General features: G+C 52.4%; 1 protein-coding gene across 1 annotated transcript in view; it reads left to right on the forward strand.

Moving 5' to 3' along the window:
• SND1 (staphylococcal nuclease and tudor domain containing 1) overlaps positions 1-18,673 on the forward strand; it is a 490,888-nt gene that overhangs the window by 240,634 nt on the left and 231,581 nt on the right. Inside the window, exon 14 of the mRNA XM_084617794.1 lies at positions 2,530-2,602. Coding sequence (XP_084473920.1) covers positions 2,530-2,602 — 73 coding nt within the window. The remainder of the gene's footprint in view (positions 1-2,529; positions 2,603-18,673) is intronic.

Here is an 18,673-nt window from a genome sequence, read left to right on the forward strand (position 1 = left end):
GCCACCCTGTATTTCTGTTTCCCCGTACTGGCCGTATTGGGAACTGTGGGTGGCATGCAGGCAACACTTTCCTCAACCACCACTGATCAGGGGAACTGACATACACCCTCTCCATCCTCCTGGGTCTCCAGGCCTGTCAAACCAAAGAGCCTTTCCAGGAACACGAGGAAGATGTCACACCACTGGCCAACATGTCATCTTCCCCAGATCATAGAAGAATCATAGAAGATTAGGGTTGGAAGAAATCTCAGGAGATCATCTAATTCAACCCCCTACTCAAAGCACGACCAACACCAACTAAATCATCCCAGCCAGGGCTTTGTCAAGCTGGGCCTTAAAAACCGATAAGGATGGAGATTCCACCACCTCCCTAGGGAACCCATTCCAATGCATTGCCTCTAGGGATGGCTTCAAACAGTTTTCCTGCCCTACAGACATAGCCTGAACAAATCTTTCTAGATACTACTCAAGATCAAGCACTCGGGGTGTTACTGCAGGTAAACTGGTGTGCTGTAGATGCACACCCTGGCTTGCCACAGTAACGTGCCATGTAGAGAAGCAATAAGTGAAGTACTTTGCACTTGTCTGTATTGAATTTCATCTGACTGATTTCAGATCAGTTCCCCAATTTCTCAAGTTCGTTTTGAATTCTAATCCTGTCATCCAAAGTGCTTGCAGCCCCTCCCAGTTTGGTGTCATCTGTGAATGTTATAAGCACACTGTCCACTCCATTATCCAAGTCATTAATGAAAGTACCGAATAGTACCAGACCCTGGACTGACCCCTGTGGGACCCCACTAGATGCATGCTCTGACAGTGAACCAGTGATAGTTACTCTTTGAGTACGGTCTTTCGACTAGTTGTGCGCCCATCTTATAATCATTTCATCTAGACCCCATTTCCCTAGGTCGCTTATGAGCATGTGATATGGGACACTGTCAAAAGCCTTACGCACATCATTCTGTATCATGGCTACTGCTTCCCTCTCTTCCCCCTCCCTGCATCCACTAGGATGGTTACACTGTCAAAAAAGGAAATTAGATTAGTTTGACATGATTTATTCTTGACAAGTCTGCATTGGCTGTTACTTATCACCCTATTATCTTCCAGGCTTGTACAAATTGTTTGTTTAAATTTGCCTTCTGGTGTTCAAACCTTCAGGGGCTCATGTTTTCAAGCTTTTCTCTGGAACCACAAGGGCTAGCAGTTTCTTATGTGAGACTCTCACATGACTCCAGGAGTTGGGTCTTTACATAAAACCCCAAATGTTGCAAGACTTGCAACACTGGTGGAGGTGGGGGGAACAACTTGTTTCTGGGCGGGACCATTTGGACTCCGAAGCTCGCTCTTTCAGTATTTCTAAAATATATCGCTGCAACTCCCCTTTAAATCCATTTGTAATACATCATAGTTGAGCTAAGGGACTCGCAGCAGGGGGGAGTCGGATAGGCAGGCTGCAAGAACGGCTGTATCTCCTGCTTCCGGATGAAAGCTGGTGTACAGAGGAATCTCTTCCCTGCCCCTAATAATTGGCCAAGTTGCACTGTCCTATGCTGCGGTTGCTGCAAGCAGGAGACTGGCCTGGGACCCTTGTTGTTGTTTGTTAATTTTATTATTTCATTGATCGCTATTTTGCATTAGTGGCTAGGAGCCCAGTCGTGGAGCAGCACCCCTTGGGTTAGGTGCAACACAGACACATGATCAGGGGCTTGTTCAGGCACGGCTTGGGGCTGGATATTGGGGTCTTAGGTTTCGAAGATGCCTATCCCAGGAGGGTCAGAAGGAGGCAATTACTTACCTTTTAGGTGTGCCTCATACTCCTTTAGGATTGTGGGCAAAGCTCCCTACCCCACAGACGAAATCTGCTCACTAGAGCTCGGTGCTAGGATGGCAGCAAGGCAGCAGGCTATCAGAGCTGAGGGGGAGAGTAAGACTGCTGCCCAGGCTGGACTGAGATGATCTGTCGTGGCAATTCTTCTCTTCTTGTTAATATGCTCTAATAGTTATGGCTGCAGATGGAATTGAAAATGGGGCTTCATGTCAGTTCTGTAGCATTTGCTAATTTTTGTGGCTGCTAAATGACTTCCTTGTACAGTATTGCTTCATTCAGGCTACTTATCTTATCTTATCTTTTTCTTTTTTACCTGGAGGAACTTATTTCCATTAGAATTGGAAAGTTGGCTGCGTATTTTGCATTTAAAATATTTCATGTGATTAAGCGCTGAAAGAAACATTTATTACTTTTGATTCTCCCCGGTGTGCTCTTCCTGTTGATTCCTTTCCTTGTGCGGGGAACAAAGCCATTTAATTTGGTAACGTCTACAAATGTTCTCTCTGATCAGGTACATGCTTAGCTCAGGTGAGCAGCTGAATACCAGTAATTGGGATTAGCAGGCTAACGAGCGTGTCTGGGCTCCCCTCGCGCATGGTGCCGAGCTGTTGGTGCCATCCGGCGTGCGCCGTGCAGATGGCACAGCTCGCTTTGCTTTCCCATGCTGATTACATTTTGTTTGTTTTTCACTCCAACAGGGCTATCAAGAATGGCAAAGGATTGCACAGCAAGAAAGAGGTGCCAATACACCGGGTGGCAGATATCTCTGGGGTAAGGATCCACGTGGTTCTGCCCATGCAGCGTGACATGATGATGATGATTATTAGTTGTCTTGTGGTAGAGCCTGGGGGTCCCGATACAGGATTGGGAGCTCACAGCCTCGTAAGGTGTGACAACCTGGGTATAGCAGACAGCGGCGGGGATGGCAAGGAGCAGTGAGATGACTGGAGACAGCGTGTCAGGCAGTGGTCTCCACACCGAGCTCTCTGATAGGCCTTGAGTCCACGTGTTTGCTGCTGCTTTATTGTTGGAATGCTAGCTCAGACATCCTCAGGGTATTGCAGCTTCTGGGCCGCCGGCTCTTTCCCATCGTGCTACGTTGCAGAAGGTGAGGGGGTGGCGACTGAAACATAGGGTCCCCGACAGCACTTGTCCTGGACTGATTGACGAACCTGGCCTGATTGATGATGGTCGTTGAAATGGAAAGAGCCCTCGGATTTAAACACAATTTGCCCTTTTCAATTCCCTCGTGTGTTGCAAGCACCCTTTTTCCAATTTACTGGCGTGTTTGGCTCCGCTCTTCGCCCCGCAGCCGAGGCGGGAGGGGGAGGTGTTGGAACGCGAGCAGCAGCACCAAAAGGTTCCTGGCCTAGAGAAAGGGAACGAGCTTTCCTTGGGGCTTTCTTTGCCTGGTGGCATGATAGGAGAGCTCACCTCCTGCCGTCCTCAGGCTGGAGTTGTTTGGAGCCCTTGCGGCCTGGAAAGGGGAACGAGAAGGCAAACAGGATAAGCGCACGTAACCGGCGCATTGCTGCTGCCGCGCTGGGGACTGTTAGGCGAAGCAGTCCACGTGGAAATGGTCACAGGGCTACGAGCCAAGGAAAGCCCTGGGGTTGGTTGGCCCTGCAGCATGGTGCCTGCTTTTGAGGCCTGTGCACAGTAGCCGTACGTCTGACACCGCACAAGGATGCGTCTTGGGAGCCCATCGGTACAATTCCTTACTTGGCCAGTAGGGGCGCTGTTGTGTGGCGGGAGCTGGTTCCAGAGCACGGTGTTCTCTGGGGCGTTGCTATCCGGGGGAGGGGGTGGGTAGCAGGGCTGCTGCCAGGCTGGCTGTCCACTGGAGACTGTGGGCAGTCAGCCTGCACTGGGGCATCCTGGGGTAGCTATGCAGCTGGCTAAAGCAAAGTGATTCTCAGCAGTCCCTTGCCGGTCAGGAAGGACTCAGGAACCTGAAGCCGCTGGCCGTTGTCATTGGCCCATGTTGATAAAGCAGCCCAATTCCTGTCTCGGTCCTACAGAGTGGTCTCTGCATGCCGTGTGCCTAGCCCGTAATAACTCAGGGAAGCTGGGCAGGGCCCCCGAGGGGCTGCCATGGTTGAGTTTAAACCACATGTTTACCTAGGTTTAATGTCACTGAAATCCCAGGGCATGGCCTTGAAAGGGGGGGTCCCTTTAATATCATGGCTGAAGGCTCCAAAGGTATGTTAATACCATTAAAGTCAGATCCTTCAGCCTAGGCCAGTTATCCCTTTAAATCGAAGTCTTCCCCATGCAGCCTGCCCCTGTGCTTCACTACCCAGGCTGTAGAGCCCCTTACCTGCCTTCCCCCCACATCCCCCCCGGCAGAGAGGGAGAGGGCGTTCAGTCCAAGTGCTGTCTGCGTAAGCCTGGATACAGGAGGGGAGTTAGGTTCTTATCCAGGTCCCCATGTGGACAGAAGGGCCCATTCCAAAATCCACAGGGCCCTCTCTAGGGGGCCGTGTGGACAGCATGGCCCTATGCAGCCTGCTCTTTGTCTTGTTTTTTACTGAGCAGAGGTGTCCCACAGCTGCACATGCTGGAGGGCTGCTGCGCTTTGACGGTTTAAAAAATAAATGTTGGTTAAATTGTCCACAGGAGCAACATCAATTTAAAATCCAGAGTAAAGCCCGAAACATAAGGCGAGGCCAACGTTTCAGTTGCGAGAGCTGTCGAGTTTGATCTTGTCTGCCAGGATCACAAAGGGCTCTCTTTAAAATGCTGAACTCTTGTTTGCTGCCTCCCAAGCAGGGAGATTTAGTGGCTTTCGTTCCCTCTGGGCACGCTCTCTCCATCGCTGGGGTCCTTGTGCAGTCAGTGCTAGGCTTAAGGCACCCCCCTCACACCCCCCCCCCCCCGCTTGTTACTGGGGACAGGATTCTAAGGAGCACCTGTAACTTAATAGGTAAAACATGCAGCCGCTTCGCAGTGGATAAAAGATGGGGCCCCACAAATAAAATGAGGGTCATACATCACCGTGTTATGACGCTTTGTTAATCTTTTTAAATCTTTAATAGTTTTTCTTAAATTGATCCCGCTCTTAGTTAGCTGAATGTCAGCAGTTGCACGGCGTGATGAATGTTAGTGTGTGCCGAGCTGACAGCGTGTGCCTACTGCTGCCAAAATAATTTAATGTGAAATTGCATCTGCGCTCTCCTCTGGCAGCATAGGCATGCGCCCTGCGTAGCCGCACGCCCCCAAAATGATATGACAGCCTGCGAGAGGGGGCCTGTGGTGTCCCTTTGGCCAGTGCAGGAGTATTCCCTGCTGTGTGCACACCCGGCTTGCCCAGCCTGCAGCTGCATTGCGCTTGCTGCTTCCCCTCCCCGCGCAGAAGGTGGCACAAGACATTGGGGGCGTTTCCCGTTAGCGGCGTGGAGAACTGCAGGGACCTTACTCCTTCCAGCCCCTTGCCATGCAGGATTCTTGCCAACATGAGCAGAATTGGGGTGATGCAAGGGAAGGCGTTGTGGAGGGGTGCCGGGCAATGTTCCCTCCAATTTTTGACAGGCTGTATGCGCAAAAAATTTCTGGTGTGCAAATTGTTGTGCGCACGGTGTGTCACCGTGTGCGCGGGGTTTAGGATCTGCGTGCACACGCGCACCGCTTGGAGGGACCAGTGGTGCCGGGGCACCCGTGTGCTGGTTTGGTTTTGCAGCCTTACGGCAAGTGCACGCTTGCTTTTTCAGTCTATTTGCCCTTTCACCTCCCCCTCTTGGGGGGTAATTCTCAAGAAATCAAACTTGGCACTTGGAACAAATAGCTCCCTTCTTGGGCAGGCTACCCCGGGAAGCTGGCCTCCCGACAGGCCCTGGGTGATCACGCTAGGTTAGCCTGCTGCGCCATCAGCTGCAGTGTTATGTAACAGGGCCTGTCCTCGCGTCCTGGCTCTGGTGCGGAAACAGGCAGGAGGGTCAAACAAAGTGTGGTGTTCTCCTCATCGGCACAGCCTGCCTCACTCTGTGTCTCTTGCGCTGATGCCTACGCGTGGCACTCAGATCACCTCTCACGTTAATTTGCTGGTAAGAAATTGCCAGCTCCATACTCCAGTGGAGGTCATCGAAAGCCTCCCTGTTCTGTTTTTCGTCTGCATAAGAGTCCTACGCGAGGCTGAAGGGGGGTGTGTGTGCTGTTAGTGGCTAGCCCTTAGCGGGGGCTGTAAAATACCCCATGAGGGGTTTTAAGCTGTCCTGCTGGAGTGCGGCGTGTGCCATGTTTGCAGATAATCTCATTATTCTGAGTTGTCCAGGCCATGGGAGCTGTCTTGGCAAACCAGGTCGTGGCCTGGAGAGGCTGGTGGCATCTGCAGAGCCTGCGGGGACCTAGCAGAACCCAGTCAGACCTCTCACCTCCCCTCTCCCCCATTTCCAGCACCGTAGCAGGAGGTGCTGATTTAGATGGTGCATGGCATCTAATCGCTGCCGCGAGTAAATAGCCCGTCCTCCCTCTAGAGCTGCCTTTTAATCTGGGATTATTTCAGGGGAAGTTATTTGCTGGTGGTGCTGTCCTGGGTGGATCTGTGGTTGCTACTGAAATATCTGTATCCCCTTCCGGCTGCCTGAGATTGGGGCTTTTCCCTGCCAGCGCAGCGTCTGCCTTTCCCATAGCGCAGCGTTGCTTTGTGCGGTGCCCATGCCCAGGTGCCCCACTGCTCTTCCCATGCTCGCTTGGCTGCTGCTCCGCTCCCCCGGCCAGCTGTGGTGCTGCTCTCCATCTCTCTTGCAGCGTCGGCCCTGCAGATGCTCAGCCTAGAGCAGGCAGTGCAGGGCCCATGCTGCTGGAGCTCCGCCTTGCTCTGGCAACACGAACGAACGAATGAATTCCGGCCCTGGGGAGAGGAGGACCCTGCTCATTAGCACAGGGACACAGTTGGCTCCAGATCCATTCCTGTCTCTCCCCTGCAATGTTCAAGTCGCTGTCCTGTTGGCTGGGTCTGTCTCAGCCTGCCAGGCACCGTGTCTCTGCGGGAAGGGGACACTGGAGCACTGACTAGTGGCTCGACCCCTCTAGGCTCGGGGCGTGTCTCAAATTCATTCCAGCTTGGTGCTAACAAGGGAGCGATTTAATTCGCAGGGTGCTGGGGTTAGAGAGGCAGGACCTCAGGCTGGTAACCTTGGAGTCTCCTGCTGCCCCAGAGTTCTCCTCTGCACCTGCCATTGCTACGTTCTGTGAGCCACCCGCTGTCACCTCCACCTTGCAGGCATTGGCTGCTGCCGAATCACTCGCTCCTGCATCTGCTCGCTCCTGCAGGTGACGTGGCTCCCCACTCAAGCCCAAGCAGAGTGCTGCGGCCACACTCTCCAGGCACTCTTCCACAGAGCCCTGCTGCCTGGGTCTGCATGTCCCGGCACCCTGTGCTGCAGTTCCCACCCATGCGATTGCTGACGGGGTGGGGGTGACATTTTGCACTCATGGCTGCAGATGCCTGCACGGGGCGGGGGCTCTCTGTTCTTCAGTGGCCTTCCTTCCTACCTTCCTGATCTCCACTCCTGCGATCGCTGTTGTGTGTAGCCCTCCCACGGGGTGGTGCGTACAATTCCACCCTGCTTCCTTCTTCCCAATTATATGCAGCTTCAAGGCCCTGTCCAGCCCTGCCGAAGTCTCTCGTATCACATTATCCACCCTGTACCACCTGCAACGCCACCCTTGATGCCTCCTTTGCGTCTCCCATCTCTTCCCCCTTATAACCTCTTCTGTGCTGCCTATTTCCAGGGCACCAGCCTCCTCTGTCCTCTTACAGGCTCTGTACTAACCCACACCAGCCCATTGCCCTCTAGACCAAGAGGGAGTCTCCCAGGGTATGTCTCCATGGCAAGCAGAAACCCACGGCAGCGAGTCTGAGCCCAGGTTGGCAGACACAGACTCACGCTGCAGCTAAACTAAAGATGGCCATGTAGATGTTCGGGTTTGAGCTGGAGCTTGGGCTCTGAACCCCTCCGCACCCTCTCCCCCCGTCTTCCGAGCCTGAGCCTGAATGTCCACACAGCTGCTTTTGGCACTGTCCCCGGGAGCCCGAGTCCTGGGCTCTGTGGGTTTCTGCTTGCCGTGGAGACAGACCCTCAGGGCATCTTGGCTCAACTGTGCCTGGCTCATGGGGGAAGGGTCTGTCCTGATGTTTCTGTCCTGCCCAGCTTGCTGGCACTTAACGAGCCCTCCATTCTGCTCTTTGCTGGGTCCCTATCCTTCTTAAGAGCGCCCAGTGGAAGCCATCTCTTCCCAGCAATCTCCCCCCCGTCTGCGTGTACTGACAGGGAACTGAGCCACAGCAGAGGTGAACTGGCTCAGCCAGGGAGCCTGTGGCACAGCTGGTTATTGACCAGGGACTGGTTCTAGGCCCTACTCTATTTAACACTTCGTCAGTGACCTGGGAGAAAACATCAGATCAGCACTGATGAAGTTTGCAGTGGGTATGCACATTGGAGAAGTGGTAAAGAATGAAGAGACCAGGTCACTGATACAGAGCTGGATCGCTTGGTAAGCTGGGCGCAAGCAAACCATTAACACAGCTAAATGTAAAGGTATCCATCTGGGCACAAAGCATGCAGGTCACATGTACAGGACAGCGGACTCTAGCCTGGGAAGCAGGGGCTCTAAAAGATTTGGGGCTCATGATGGATTATCAGCTGAACATGAGCATCCAGTGTGATGCTGTGGGCAAAAACTTGAGTGTCTCTGGATTAAGATTAGAAGTGTGAGCAACAAGGGTGATGTCGTGGTGGGAGTCTGCTATAGACCACCGGACCAGTGGGATGAGGTGGACGAGGCTTTCTTCCAGCAACTCACGGAAGTTACTAGATCGCAGGCCCTGGTTCTCATGGGAGACTTCAATCACCCTGATATCTGCTGGGAGAGCAATACAGCGGTGCACAGACAATCCAGGAAGTTTTTGGAAAGCGTAGGGGACAATTTCCTGGTGCAAGTGCTGGAGGAACCAACTAGGGGCAGAGCTCTTCTTGACCTGCTGCTCACAAACCGGGAAGAATTAGTAGGGGAAGCAAAAGTGGATGGGAACCTGGAAGGCAGTGACCATGAGACAGTCGAGTTCAGGATCCTAACACAAGGAAGAAAGGAGAGCAGCAGAATACGGACCCTGGACTTCAGAAAAGCAGACTTTGACTCCCTCAGGGAACTGATGGGCAGGATCCCCTGGGAGAATAACATGAGAGGGAAAGGAGTCCAGGAGAGCTGGCTGTATTTTAAAGAATCCTTATTGAGGTTACAGGGACAAACCATCACGATGTGTGGAAAGAATAGTAAATATGGCAGGCGACCAGCTTGGCTTAACAGTGAAATCCTTGCTGATCTTAAAAACAAAAAAAGTTTACAAGAAATGGAAGATTGGACAAATGACCAGGGAAGAGTATAAAAATATTGCTCGGGCATGCAGGAGTGATTCGGGACTATTTAGAAAACCTGGCCGAGCACAAGTCCATGGGGCCAGATGCGTTGCATCTGAGAGTGCTAAAGGAGTTGGCGGATGTGATTGCAGAGCCATTGGCCATTATCTTTAAAAACTCATGGCAATCGAGGGAAGTACCGGACGACTGGAAAAAGGCTAATGTAGTGCCCATCTTTAAAAAAGGGAAGGAGGATCCTAGGAACTACAGGCCAGTCAGCCTCACCTCAGTCCCTGGAAAAATCCTGGAGCAGGTCCTCAAGGAATCAATTCTGAAGCACTTAGAGGAGAGGAAAGTGATCAGGAACAGTCAGCATGGATTCACCAAGGGCAAGTCATGCCTGACTAATCTAATTGCCTTCTATGACGAGATAACTGGCTCTGTGGATGAGGGGAAAGCGGTGGACGTGTAGTTCCTTGAGTTTAGCAAAGCTTTTGACACTGTCTCCCACAGTATTCTTGCCAGCAAGTTAAAGAAGTATGGGCTGGATGAATGGACTATAAGGTGGATAGCAAGCTGGCTAGATTGTCAGCTCAGCGGGTAGTGATCAATGGCTCCATGTCTAGTTGGCAGCCGGTATCAAGCGGAGTGCCCCAAGGTTCGGTCCTGGGGCCGGTTTTGTTCAATATCTTCATCAATGATCTGGAGGATGGCATGGACTGCACCCTCAGCAAGTTTGCAGATGACACTAAACTGGGAGGAGAGGTAGATACGCTGGAGGGCAGGGATAGGATACAGAGGGACCTAGACAAATTGGAGGATTGGGCCAAAAGAAATCTGATGAGGTTCAACAAGGACAAGTGCAGAGTCCTGCACTTAGGGTGGAAGAATCCCATGCACCGCTACAGACTAGGGACCGACTGGCTAAGCAGCAGTTCTGCAGAAAGGACCTAGGGGTTACAGTGGATGAGAAGCTGGATATGAGTCAGCAGTGTGCCCTTGTTGCCAAGAAGGCCAATGGTATTTGGGATGTATATGTAGGGGCATTGCCAGCAGATCGAGAGACGTGATCGTTCCCCTCTTTTCGACATTGGTGAGGCCTCATCTGGAGTACTGTGCCCAGTTTTGGGCCCCACACTACAAGAAGGATGTGAAAAAATTGGAAAGCGTCCAGCGGAGGGCAACAAAAATGATTAGGGGACTGGAACACATGAGTCATGAGGAGAGGCTGAGGGAAGTGGGATTGTTTAGTCTGCAGAAGAGAAGAATGAGGGGGGGTTTGATAGCTGCTTTCAACTACCTGAAAGGGGGTTCCAAAGAGGATGGATCTAGACTGTTCTCAGTGGTAGCAGATGACAGAACAAAGAGTAATGGTCTCAAGTTGCAGTGGGGGAGGTTTCGGTTGGATATTAGGAAAAACTTTTTCACTAGGAGGGTGGTGAAACACTGGAATGCGTTACCTAGGGAGGTGGTGGAATCTCCTTCCTTAGATATTTTTAAGGTCAGGCTTGACAAATTCCTGGCTGGGATGATTTAGTTGGGATTGGTCCTGCTTTGAGCAGGGGGTTGGACTAGATGACCTCCTGAGGTCCCTTCCAACCCTGATATTCTGTGATTCTATGAACACTGCTTAGCCTATTAAATGTCACCCAGAACATCTGAAGTGTCTGTGAGCTGGGGTCCTCTTCCTGGAGGGCTGTAGCAAGACTGAAAGAACGCTCCAGGGGGCTGCATAAGAATGTGGGAACTTTGTGTTTCCTGACTCTGGCCCTTTGCTGCTGGTCTAACGGGCTGTGTGTGTTTGGCAACGTTGGGTACAGTTCTGTGGCCCTGGAAATTGTGTCGGCATTGGCACCGTTTTGTTCTTGCTGGAAGTGCAAGGAGATTGGGCCATTTGGTCCTTCTGCGCTGTTCCTAGAGTCGCTTAGGGCTTGGCTGAATCCGACACATCTCAGCTGCATGAGATGAACATAGGGTGTTGATGTCCATGTATCTGCGTGTGTCATAAGAATGAAAACGGCCATACCGGGCAGGCAATGGTCCAGTGTCCTATGTTCCAACAGTGGCCAGTGCCAGGTGCTTCAGAGGGAATGAGTAGAAGAGGACGATTGGTCACCCGAATAAACGTCCCATTTTTAAAGGGACAGTCTTGTATTTAAGCCTTCCTGCAGGTGTCCTGACTTTTTCTTACAAACAGGCAGATTGTCCCGTATTTTCTGTCTCTCCCCGCCTGCCCCAACCAGTACTGGTGGGTCCTACTGCTGGCTGGGTCCCTGCTTGCCAGCTGCCCGCCCGCCAGCGGTGAGTGTGGGGGGGTCCAGTGGCCGACGATGGGGGCGGGTGCATGGCTAGTGTTAAGGCCAAGCTGCAGCTTGCGGGGCCGGCTGTTCCCCCTGCTGGTACATCAGCACAGCCCTTGCTGTGTGCTGGGCCTTGGCCAGCAGGGCTCCGGCCTGTTTCCAGCCGACACTGCCTGCACTCGGCAAGCTGAAAGAAAAGGAGGATGCAGTGAGCTGTAGCTCACCAAAGCTCATGCTCAAATAAATTGGTTAGTCTCTAAGGTGCCACAAGTACTCCTGTTCTTTTTGCGGATACAGACTAACATGGCTGCTACTCTGAAACTCTGCAAGTTGCGGTGGTTGGTGAGCACAGGCAGGTGCCAGGCGGTACTGGTTATGTGTCACCTCTTCTGCCCACCCATCAGCCCTTTACGTGTTCCCCCCTCACTGTCCTCTCCCTGCTCCCCCGGTGGGTTGCATCCTGCTCCCAGCGCTGTGCGGAGACCCACCCCCTGATCAGAGTGCTCAGCTCACCAACAGCCTGGCCGGCAGGCTCCTTCCTTCCTTCCCCCACTGCCTCTGGCTGGGCCAGCAGCCTGGGAAAGCCCAGGACCCTCCAACCCGGGGCGCTGGCCAGGAGGAGCCAAGCCCTGCATGTGCCAAAGCCCTACTCAGCGCAGAAACGGGGAAACTTCTCAGTCCCTTAGCTAAGCTGTGCAGTGGTGGGGGGCAGCGATTTCCAACCTGTTCACATCCCAATCCTGCAGGCTCCACAGCAGTTTCCCGGCCAGGGGTTTAGCCCCCTCTTTACCCCCAGCACTTGGTCCTGCCCCCATGGAGCATGACGCACCCACCCCTGCACTCAGGTTCCCTGTGCCCTGGTGCACAATGCATCCTTAGGGCTTAACCCCTTCCTGCCCATGCTGTAGCTGGGGGACAGGAGGCAGCTGGGTTATGTCAGTGGCCAGCAGCACCTTGGGGGTGTTAGCTGCCTTTTGACACTGTGCGGGCAGGAAGGGACAAGCTGCTTCCAACCACAGGGGAGTGGGGAAGAGATGAGGTCTTGCCCCATGGCTGAAAGCAGTCCCTTCCCTCCCGCACAGTGCCGAAAGGCTGCTGCTGGCTATGTTCTGATGTGAACCCTGGCAGAAATCTGGGGGAGGGCATGTGAGTTTGCGTGCCTTCCCCAGGTGTTGCCTTGGGAAGATGTGGTGCCAGATACTAGGAGAGGTGGTTCCACCCCGGGGGCCCAGCCAGGCACAGAGGGTGCCAGGCAGGAGGGGTCGGGTCGGTCTGTCTGTCTGTCTCTCTCTCTCTCTCTCCCTCCTCCCCCCTCACCCCCGGGTGTGTGAGAGGTGTGTGTGTTGGTGTGTGACCTCTCCCCAGGTGAACCCTAAAGCCTTTAAGATAAATAAAAATCCAGCTACACAGTGTTTCTTTTTAATCAGGGCTCAGTCAACTTGATGTTAATTTGCACGTTTGTACTGCATAGTTCTGATTGCCATTGAACTCGCTTGAATACGAGTAATTTTACCAGGTGTCCCGTATTCAGCATAGGGAAATATGGTCACCCTAGCAATTATTGGGTGCTCCATTTGCTGTTGTCCAGTCCCAGCTTCTGGCAGTCAGAGGTTAGGGACACCCGGAGCACGAGGTTGCATCCCTGACTATTTTGGCTAATAGCCATAGATGGAGCTGATCCTGCAGGTGTTCAATTAACCCAGTTGTTGTAATTGCACACTCACAAACTTGATGTGAATTTGCACAGCCAGGCTCCTGAAAGTCAGATCGCGAATGCTTCTGAATTGGCCTGAAGGTTTTCCGAGCACCATTCCCCGTGAGACTCGGGGAGATCATGGCACCGCTGCCTCTGATCTGACCTGTCTCTGGATAGCCACAGTTGTGTCTTTGCCACTGACTCCTAAGGGAAGGTTGCAGGAGGCCTCTCTGGGATTCAGAGCAATGCCCAGTCTTCTGCTGTTCAGTCCTTCTGCTGTCTCATTTTACTGCTGACAACGGTTGTGCTGGGATTCACTCACCTGAACATCGAGCCCTGGGAGTCTGAGACCATAGGAGCAAAGCAGTGCCCACAGTAGCCTGAACTCTGCAGCAGCCATCCTGTTCGGAGGCAGGTCCCCCTGGCAATATTAGTCGGCAGAGAGGAGTAAATAAATAAAACAGCAGAACAGACTAGAAATGGAACAGTCCAAGTTTCCCAGGAGGCAGCTGCTGCTTGTCAAACAATCGCTGCAGCCTTTAAACGAAAAATTAAAACATTAGCTCCTTATTATTGTACCTGGCTTGTGTTTCGGGGGCTTCACTCCTGTCAATGAGCCCAGCGCTGCTCTGGCTAGGGGCAGCTGATTTAATCCTTGACTCACGCCAGCAGGTCTGGGGTTAGACTGAGCGCATTGTCACCTGATGCTACTCAGATGAGCACATTACGGAGCTGCACATCTGAGCATTCATCACTGCCTCCTTGACATCACCACTTAGCAGCTCCAAATTAGACTTCCGTTCGTTAAACGCAACCGTTGGTAATACGAAAGATTTCCAACTGACGGAACTGTGTTGCCGCCTGTTAGTGCTGCTGTATATGAAGTGTCCCTCTCTTCCCTCATCCATCTGGTCTTCACACCAGCCGGCTCTGTTGTGGTGAAGACGGGCTAGCTGTTTTCTTCTAGCTGGCTGGCGTTCTGGTTCCACCCCTCTCTCTCAGGAGAGGGATGGAAGCACCGTCCCTCAGCTCTGGAGTAATTTACTAAATAATTTAAATAGTGTAAGACAAATCTGTGTTCGCTCACTTCTCCCGTTAAGCAATGTGCAGCCCATTACAGGGCAGAGAGCAGTCTCCTGTAAGCCCAGCCACTGAAAACCTCCTGTCCTTGCAAAAAGTCCTTGCATAATTTTGCATAATTGGCAGTGTTTCTCATAAAAGGGGAGTTGTGATTATATTTTTCTTCACTGTATTTATGCATAATTTCCCTTCAGATCAGAGATAATTAACTGCTGGGAACGTTAACATGCTAGTAATGGGAGATGGCGTGATGCTGGCCTGGCGGTGAGCAGGGAGGGTGCTGGCCAGCTGGGAGGTAGTGGCTGCCTCTCTGGAGATGCAACTGGAAGTCTAGATAGTGGAATGCCTTGTCTCTGCGGCTGTCTGCTCACAGCACTGTAATTGGTTGGGAATGGAGAGGGTGCTTTTTCCTGCCCTGCTCAGGCACTTTCGCTGACATTTCCCTCAGTGCTACAGTGAAGGCTGGTTCTGAGCCAGCTGGAAAGGTGGAATAACTAGCCAGATTCCTGTCTCTGTGCCCCCAACCCCTAAGCAGCCGCGCAGCATGCAGCTCTGGTTTGAGTTACTCTTTCCTCCATCCAGTAGACCCATCCATCTCTTTGTAGATCCCATCCCATGCCCTCGGCTGGTCAAATATGTCATCCTGGGGGCTCTGTGCATTCCAGGTGCATGGAACTCCAGAAGTCCTGCTGTGTGTCCAGGAAAGAAGAATGGTCCAGTGGATAGGGGATTAGCCTGTGACTCAGGAGAACTGGATTCAAGTCCCTGCTCTGCCCCAGACTTTGGGCAAGTCACATGACCCCTCGGTTCCCAGCTATGTAGTGGGGATAACACACTGCCTTGCTTCAGGGGACTACTGCAATAACGGGCCATGTAAATGGATCTAGGTAGAGGTGAGCAGCTTGCTATGCCAGGCAGAGGGGCTGACAGATCAGTGCAGGGTCAGCAGTGCAAGAGGTGAGCAAGAGAGATAGGGAGGCATTGAGTCAGGAAAGCTTCTGGGTGTTGATGTGGAGACTTACTGAACCCACCGCTGTGATGCTGCACACAAACTAGCTGGCCAGTGGTGCAGTCAGTTTAGGAAAGCAGAGACTCCCACCCAGCGAGGGATCGTGTACCTTGCCAAGGAGTGTGGTGTGTTCCGGGAGGAATGGTTTCATGGTCCTAGAGGCCTGGATGTTAAGGCCGGCAGGGACCATTCTGAGCATCCAGTGTGACCACCTCCATCACACAGACCAGAGAGCCTTGCCGCGGGAACTCCTGAATGAGCCAGCGTCTCTTATAAAGAAAGACACAATCTTTATTTCAAGACACTAGGTGCTTGAGAATCCCCTTGTCCCCATGGTCTAATGGCTAATTCCCCTCCAGGCTAAGAATTTACACCTTATGTCCAGGGTGTTTGTCTAGGGACAGCTTCCAGCCATTGGCTCCCGAACCTTTGTCTTCTGGATAGAAGAGCCTTCTGCTATCATCTTTTCCCCTACCAGGTCCTTTGGGGGTCACCTCTCCTCTGAACCGTCTCTTGGAGAAACTCGGTAGGTCTGGAGCTGAAGGAACCAGCAGTGCGCACAGCGGGATGGATTCACTCCCTGCAGAGCCTTCCGTGCTAGTGCTCAAGCATTCAAACGAAACTCCGGCTTTTCCTGAGCAGCTCGTCGCAATCTGAAGGAGAAGCCTTCCCCGGGGTCCAGTCTGCAGTCAGCACTGACTGCGAGGGTTCGAAGGGTTAACACTGGAACCCTGCGAGTAAAATCTCCCTTCTCCCAGGCCCCTGGTAACCCCCATCCTGTCATGGTGGTGATCTAGCAACAACAAACCTAGCAGGACCAAGAGTTGTTCCTCCTGGCGCTCTGTGCTAATGGCAAGATCCCATTCCTAAATCAGATACTGTGGGGGGGTACTGTGGAGGCTGGTATCAAAATGCAGAAGTAGGCTGTTGTCAGCCTGCAAGACCAGGCCGCCCCTCCTGTCTGCGGGCAGGGAGCAAGGGAGCCATGTGTGATTGCAAGCAGCTGGCCGGTGGCTGGGACACAGCTTGTGGTGGCTCAAGTACATCAGCTGCAGCCCTGTAGCTGTGCTGCCATCAGCCGTTCCTTGGCCTGGAAGTCACATCCCAGAGTAGAGGGTCTGGATTTCCTGGGTCCCGAAGGCAGGTGCTGGGTGCCTTTGGGGTGGGGTGAACAATGAAGAACCCATGATGTCTGGAGAGAATCCTGTGATCAGTTCCCAGTCCCAGCAGCGCTCTTGCTTCGGTTGCACTTTCACAGAATCCTAGAAATGTCGGGCTGCAAGGGTCCTGGAGACGTCACCTAGCCTAGCCCAGCCCCCCGCGCTGAGGCAGCACCAAGTAAACCTAGACCAGTCCTGACCGGGGTTTGTCCCACCTGGTCTTAAAAACCTCCAGTGACTGGGAACCCACAACCTCCCTTGGGAGCCTGTTCCAGAGCTTCACTACCCAGAGAGTTAGAAAGTTTTTCCTAATATCGAACCTAGCTCTCCCTTGCTGCATATTAAACCCATTGCTGCTTGTCCTGCCATTAGCGGAGACCGAGATCCCTGTCCTTTTCGTAGCGGGCTGGAACGAGTGAGGACTGGTATCAGGCTCCCTCAGTCTTTTCTCAAGACTAACCATGCCCAGATTTTTTAACCTTTCCTTGTAGGTCAGGTTTAATAAACCTTTGATCATTTTGCTGCTCTCCTGTGGACTCTCTCCAATTTGTCCCCATCTTTCCTAAAGCATTTCACCTGGAACTGGACACAGTATCCAGTTGAGGCCTCACCTGTGTTGAGCAGAACGGGAGTTACCTCCTGTGTCTTACATACAATACGCCTGTTAACACACCCCAGAATGTTACCAGCCCTTTTTGCAACTGCACCACATTGTTGACTCGCATTGAATTTGCGATCCACTCAAACCCCCAGCTCCTTTTTAGCAGTGCTGCCACCTAGCCAGTTACTCCCCAGTTTCTAGTCATGCATTTGAGTTTTCCGTCCTAAGTGTAATACTTTGCATCTGTCCTTAATGAATTTCCTCTTGTTCATTTTCAGACCCATTCTCCAATTTGTCAAGGTCATTTTGAATTCTAATCCTGCCCTGCAAAGTGCCTGCAGCCTCTCCCAGCTTGGTGTCATCTGCACATTTTATAAGCTCACTCTCCACTCCATTATCCAAGTCATTAATGAAAATACCGAATAGTACCAGACCCAGGACTGACCCCTGTGGGACCCCACTAGACACATCCTCTGACAGTGAGCCAGTGATAGCTACTCTTTGAGTACGGTCTTTCGACCGTTTGTATGCCCATCTTATAATCATTTCATCTAGACCACGTTTCCCTAGTTTGCTTATGAGAGCGTCAAAGCCTTACCCACATCAAGCTGTATCATGGCTATTGCTTCCCCCTCCCCCCATCCACTAGGCCGGTAACCCTGTCAGAAAAAGAAATTGGGTTGGTCTGGTGTAATTTGTTCTTGACAAATCAATGCTGGCTGTTCCTTATCACCCTGTTGTCCACCAGGTGCTTACACAAGTCCTCCTGTTCTTTTTGCGGATACAGACTAACACGGCTGCTCCTCTGAAACCTGGCACTGATGGTTCAGTACTTTCCGGGTATCGAAGTTCGGCTGGCTGGTCTGTGATTGTATGACTTTTCAAGGCGCTCTGCACAGAAAAGGTCTCGAAACACACTTTTAAATGAGCTGAGATTAACCCTGACGTTTCTGGGTCCCTCCCGCCCAGGCTGGTCTGGGGGCTGTGGTGGACCGACAGCCACGGGCCTGGCTCTCCTGTGCTCACGCTGTGCCTGCAGTGGTTTGAATGGCTGATGTGGGGGTTTCCATCATAGCGGGATCTTTGCTCCTGGCCTCTCCGGGCTAGGGATATATTGACAATCCAAGTGCACAAGCTGTGTGTGTGGAGTGGGTGGGGAGCCCTGCCTCAGATGGGCTGATCCAGCTCACGCGGTAGAGGAGCAATGCTGATGGCTCTCAGCTGGAGTAGCTCTGGCATGGAGCATTCTCGGCAATATGCAGCTGGTGACTCAGTAGCTTGTTCCCTTCCAGTCGGAGGTAGTGCTGACCCGAGCCTGTGTTCCAGAAAATGCAGCATAAAACCCAGCGCTGTTGAGGATCCTCTAGTCCTTACCTTAGGAACTAGGGGAGTGAGTTTAACACCACTGTCCTGGTCATGTTCCTGCATGAGTCGTGGGGTAGCCTGTCCCTCTACATTTCCCCTGGCATTTTAGTTGGGTTCAAGAGTCTTCCTTAAATCCAAGCCTAAAACCGTGCTTTTACACAGCTGCTGTGGCCCACCCCAGAAGTGGCTGCCATTCAGGTGGGGATGGATATTTGCAAAGTGCTTTGGGATCCTTGGGGCTGAAAGGCGCTGTGTCGGTGCAAGATGATTAGT

The sequence above is a fragment of the Lepidochelys olivacea genome (genome assembly GCF_965140295.1).
Source record: "Lepidochelys olivacea isolate rLepOli2 genome assembly, chromosome: 1".
Lineage (NCBI taxonomy): Eukaryota > Metazoa > Chordata > Testudines > Cheloniidae > Lepidochelys > Lepidochelys olivacea.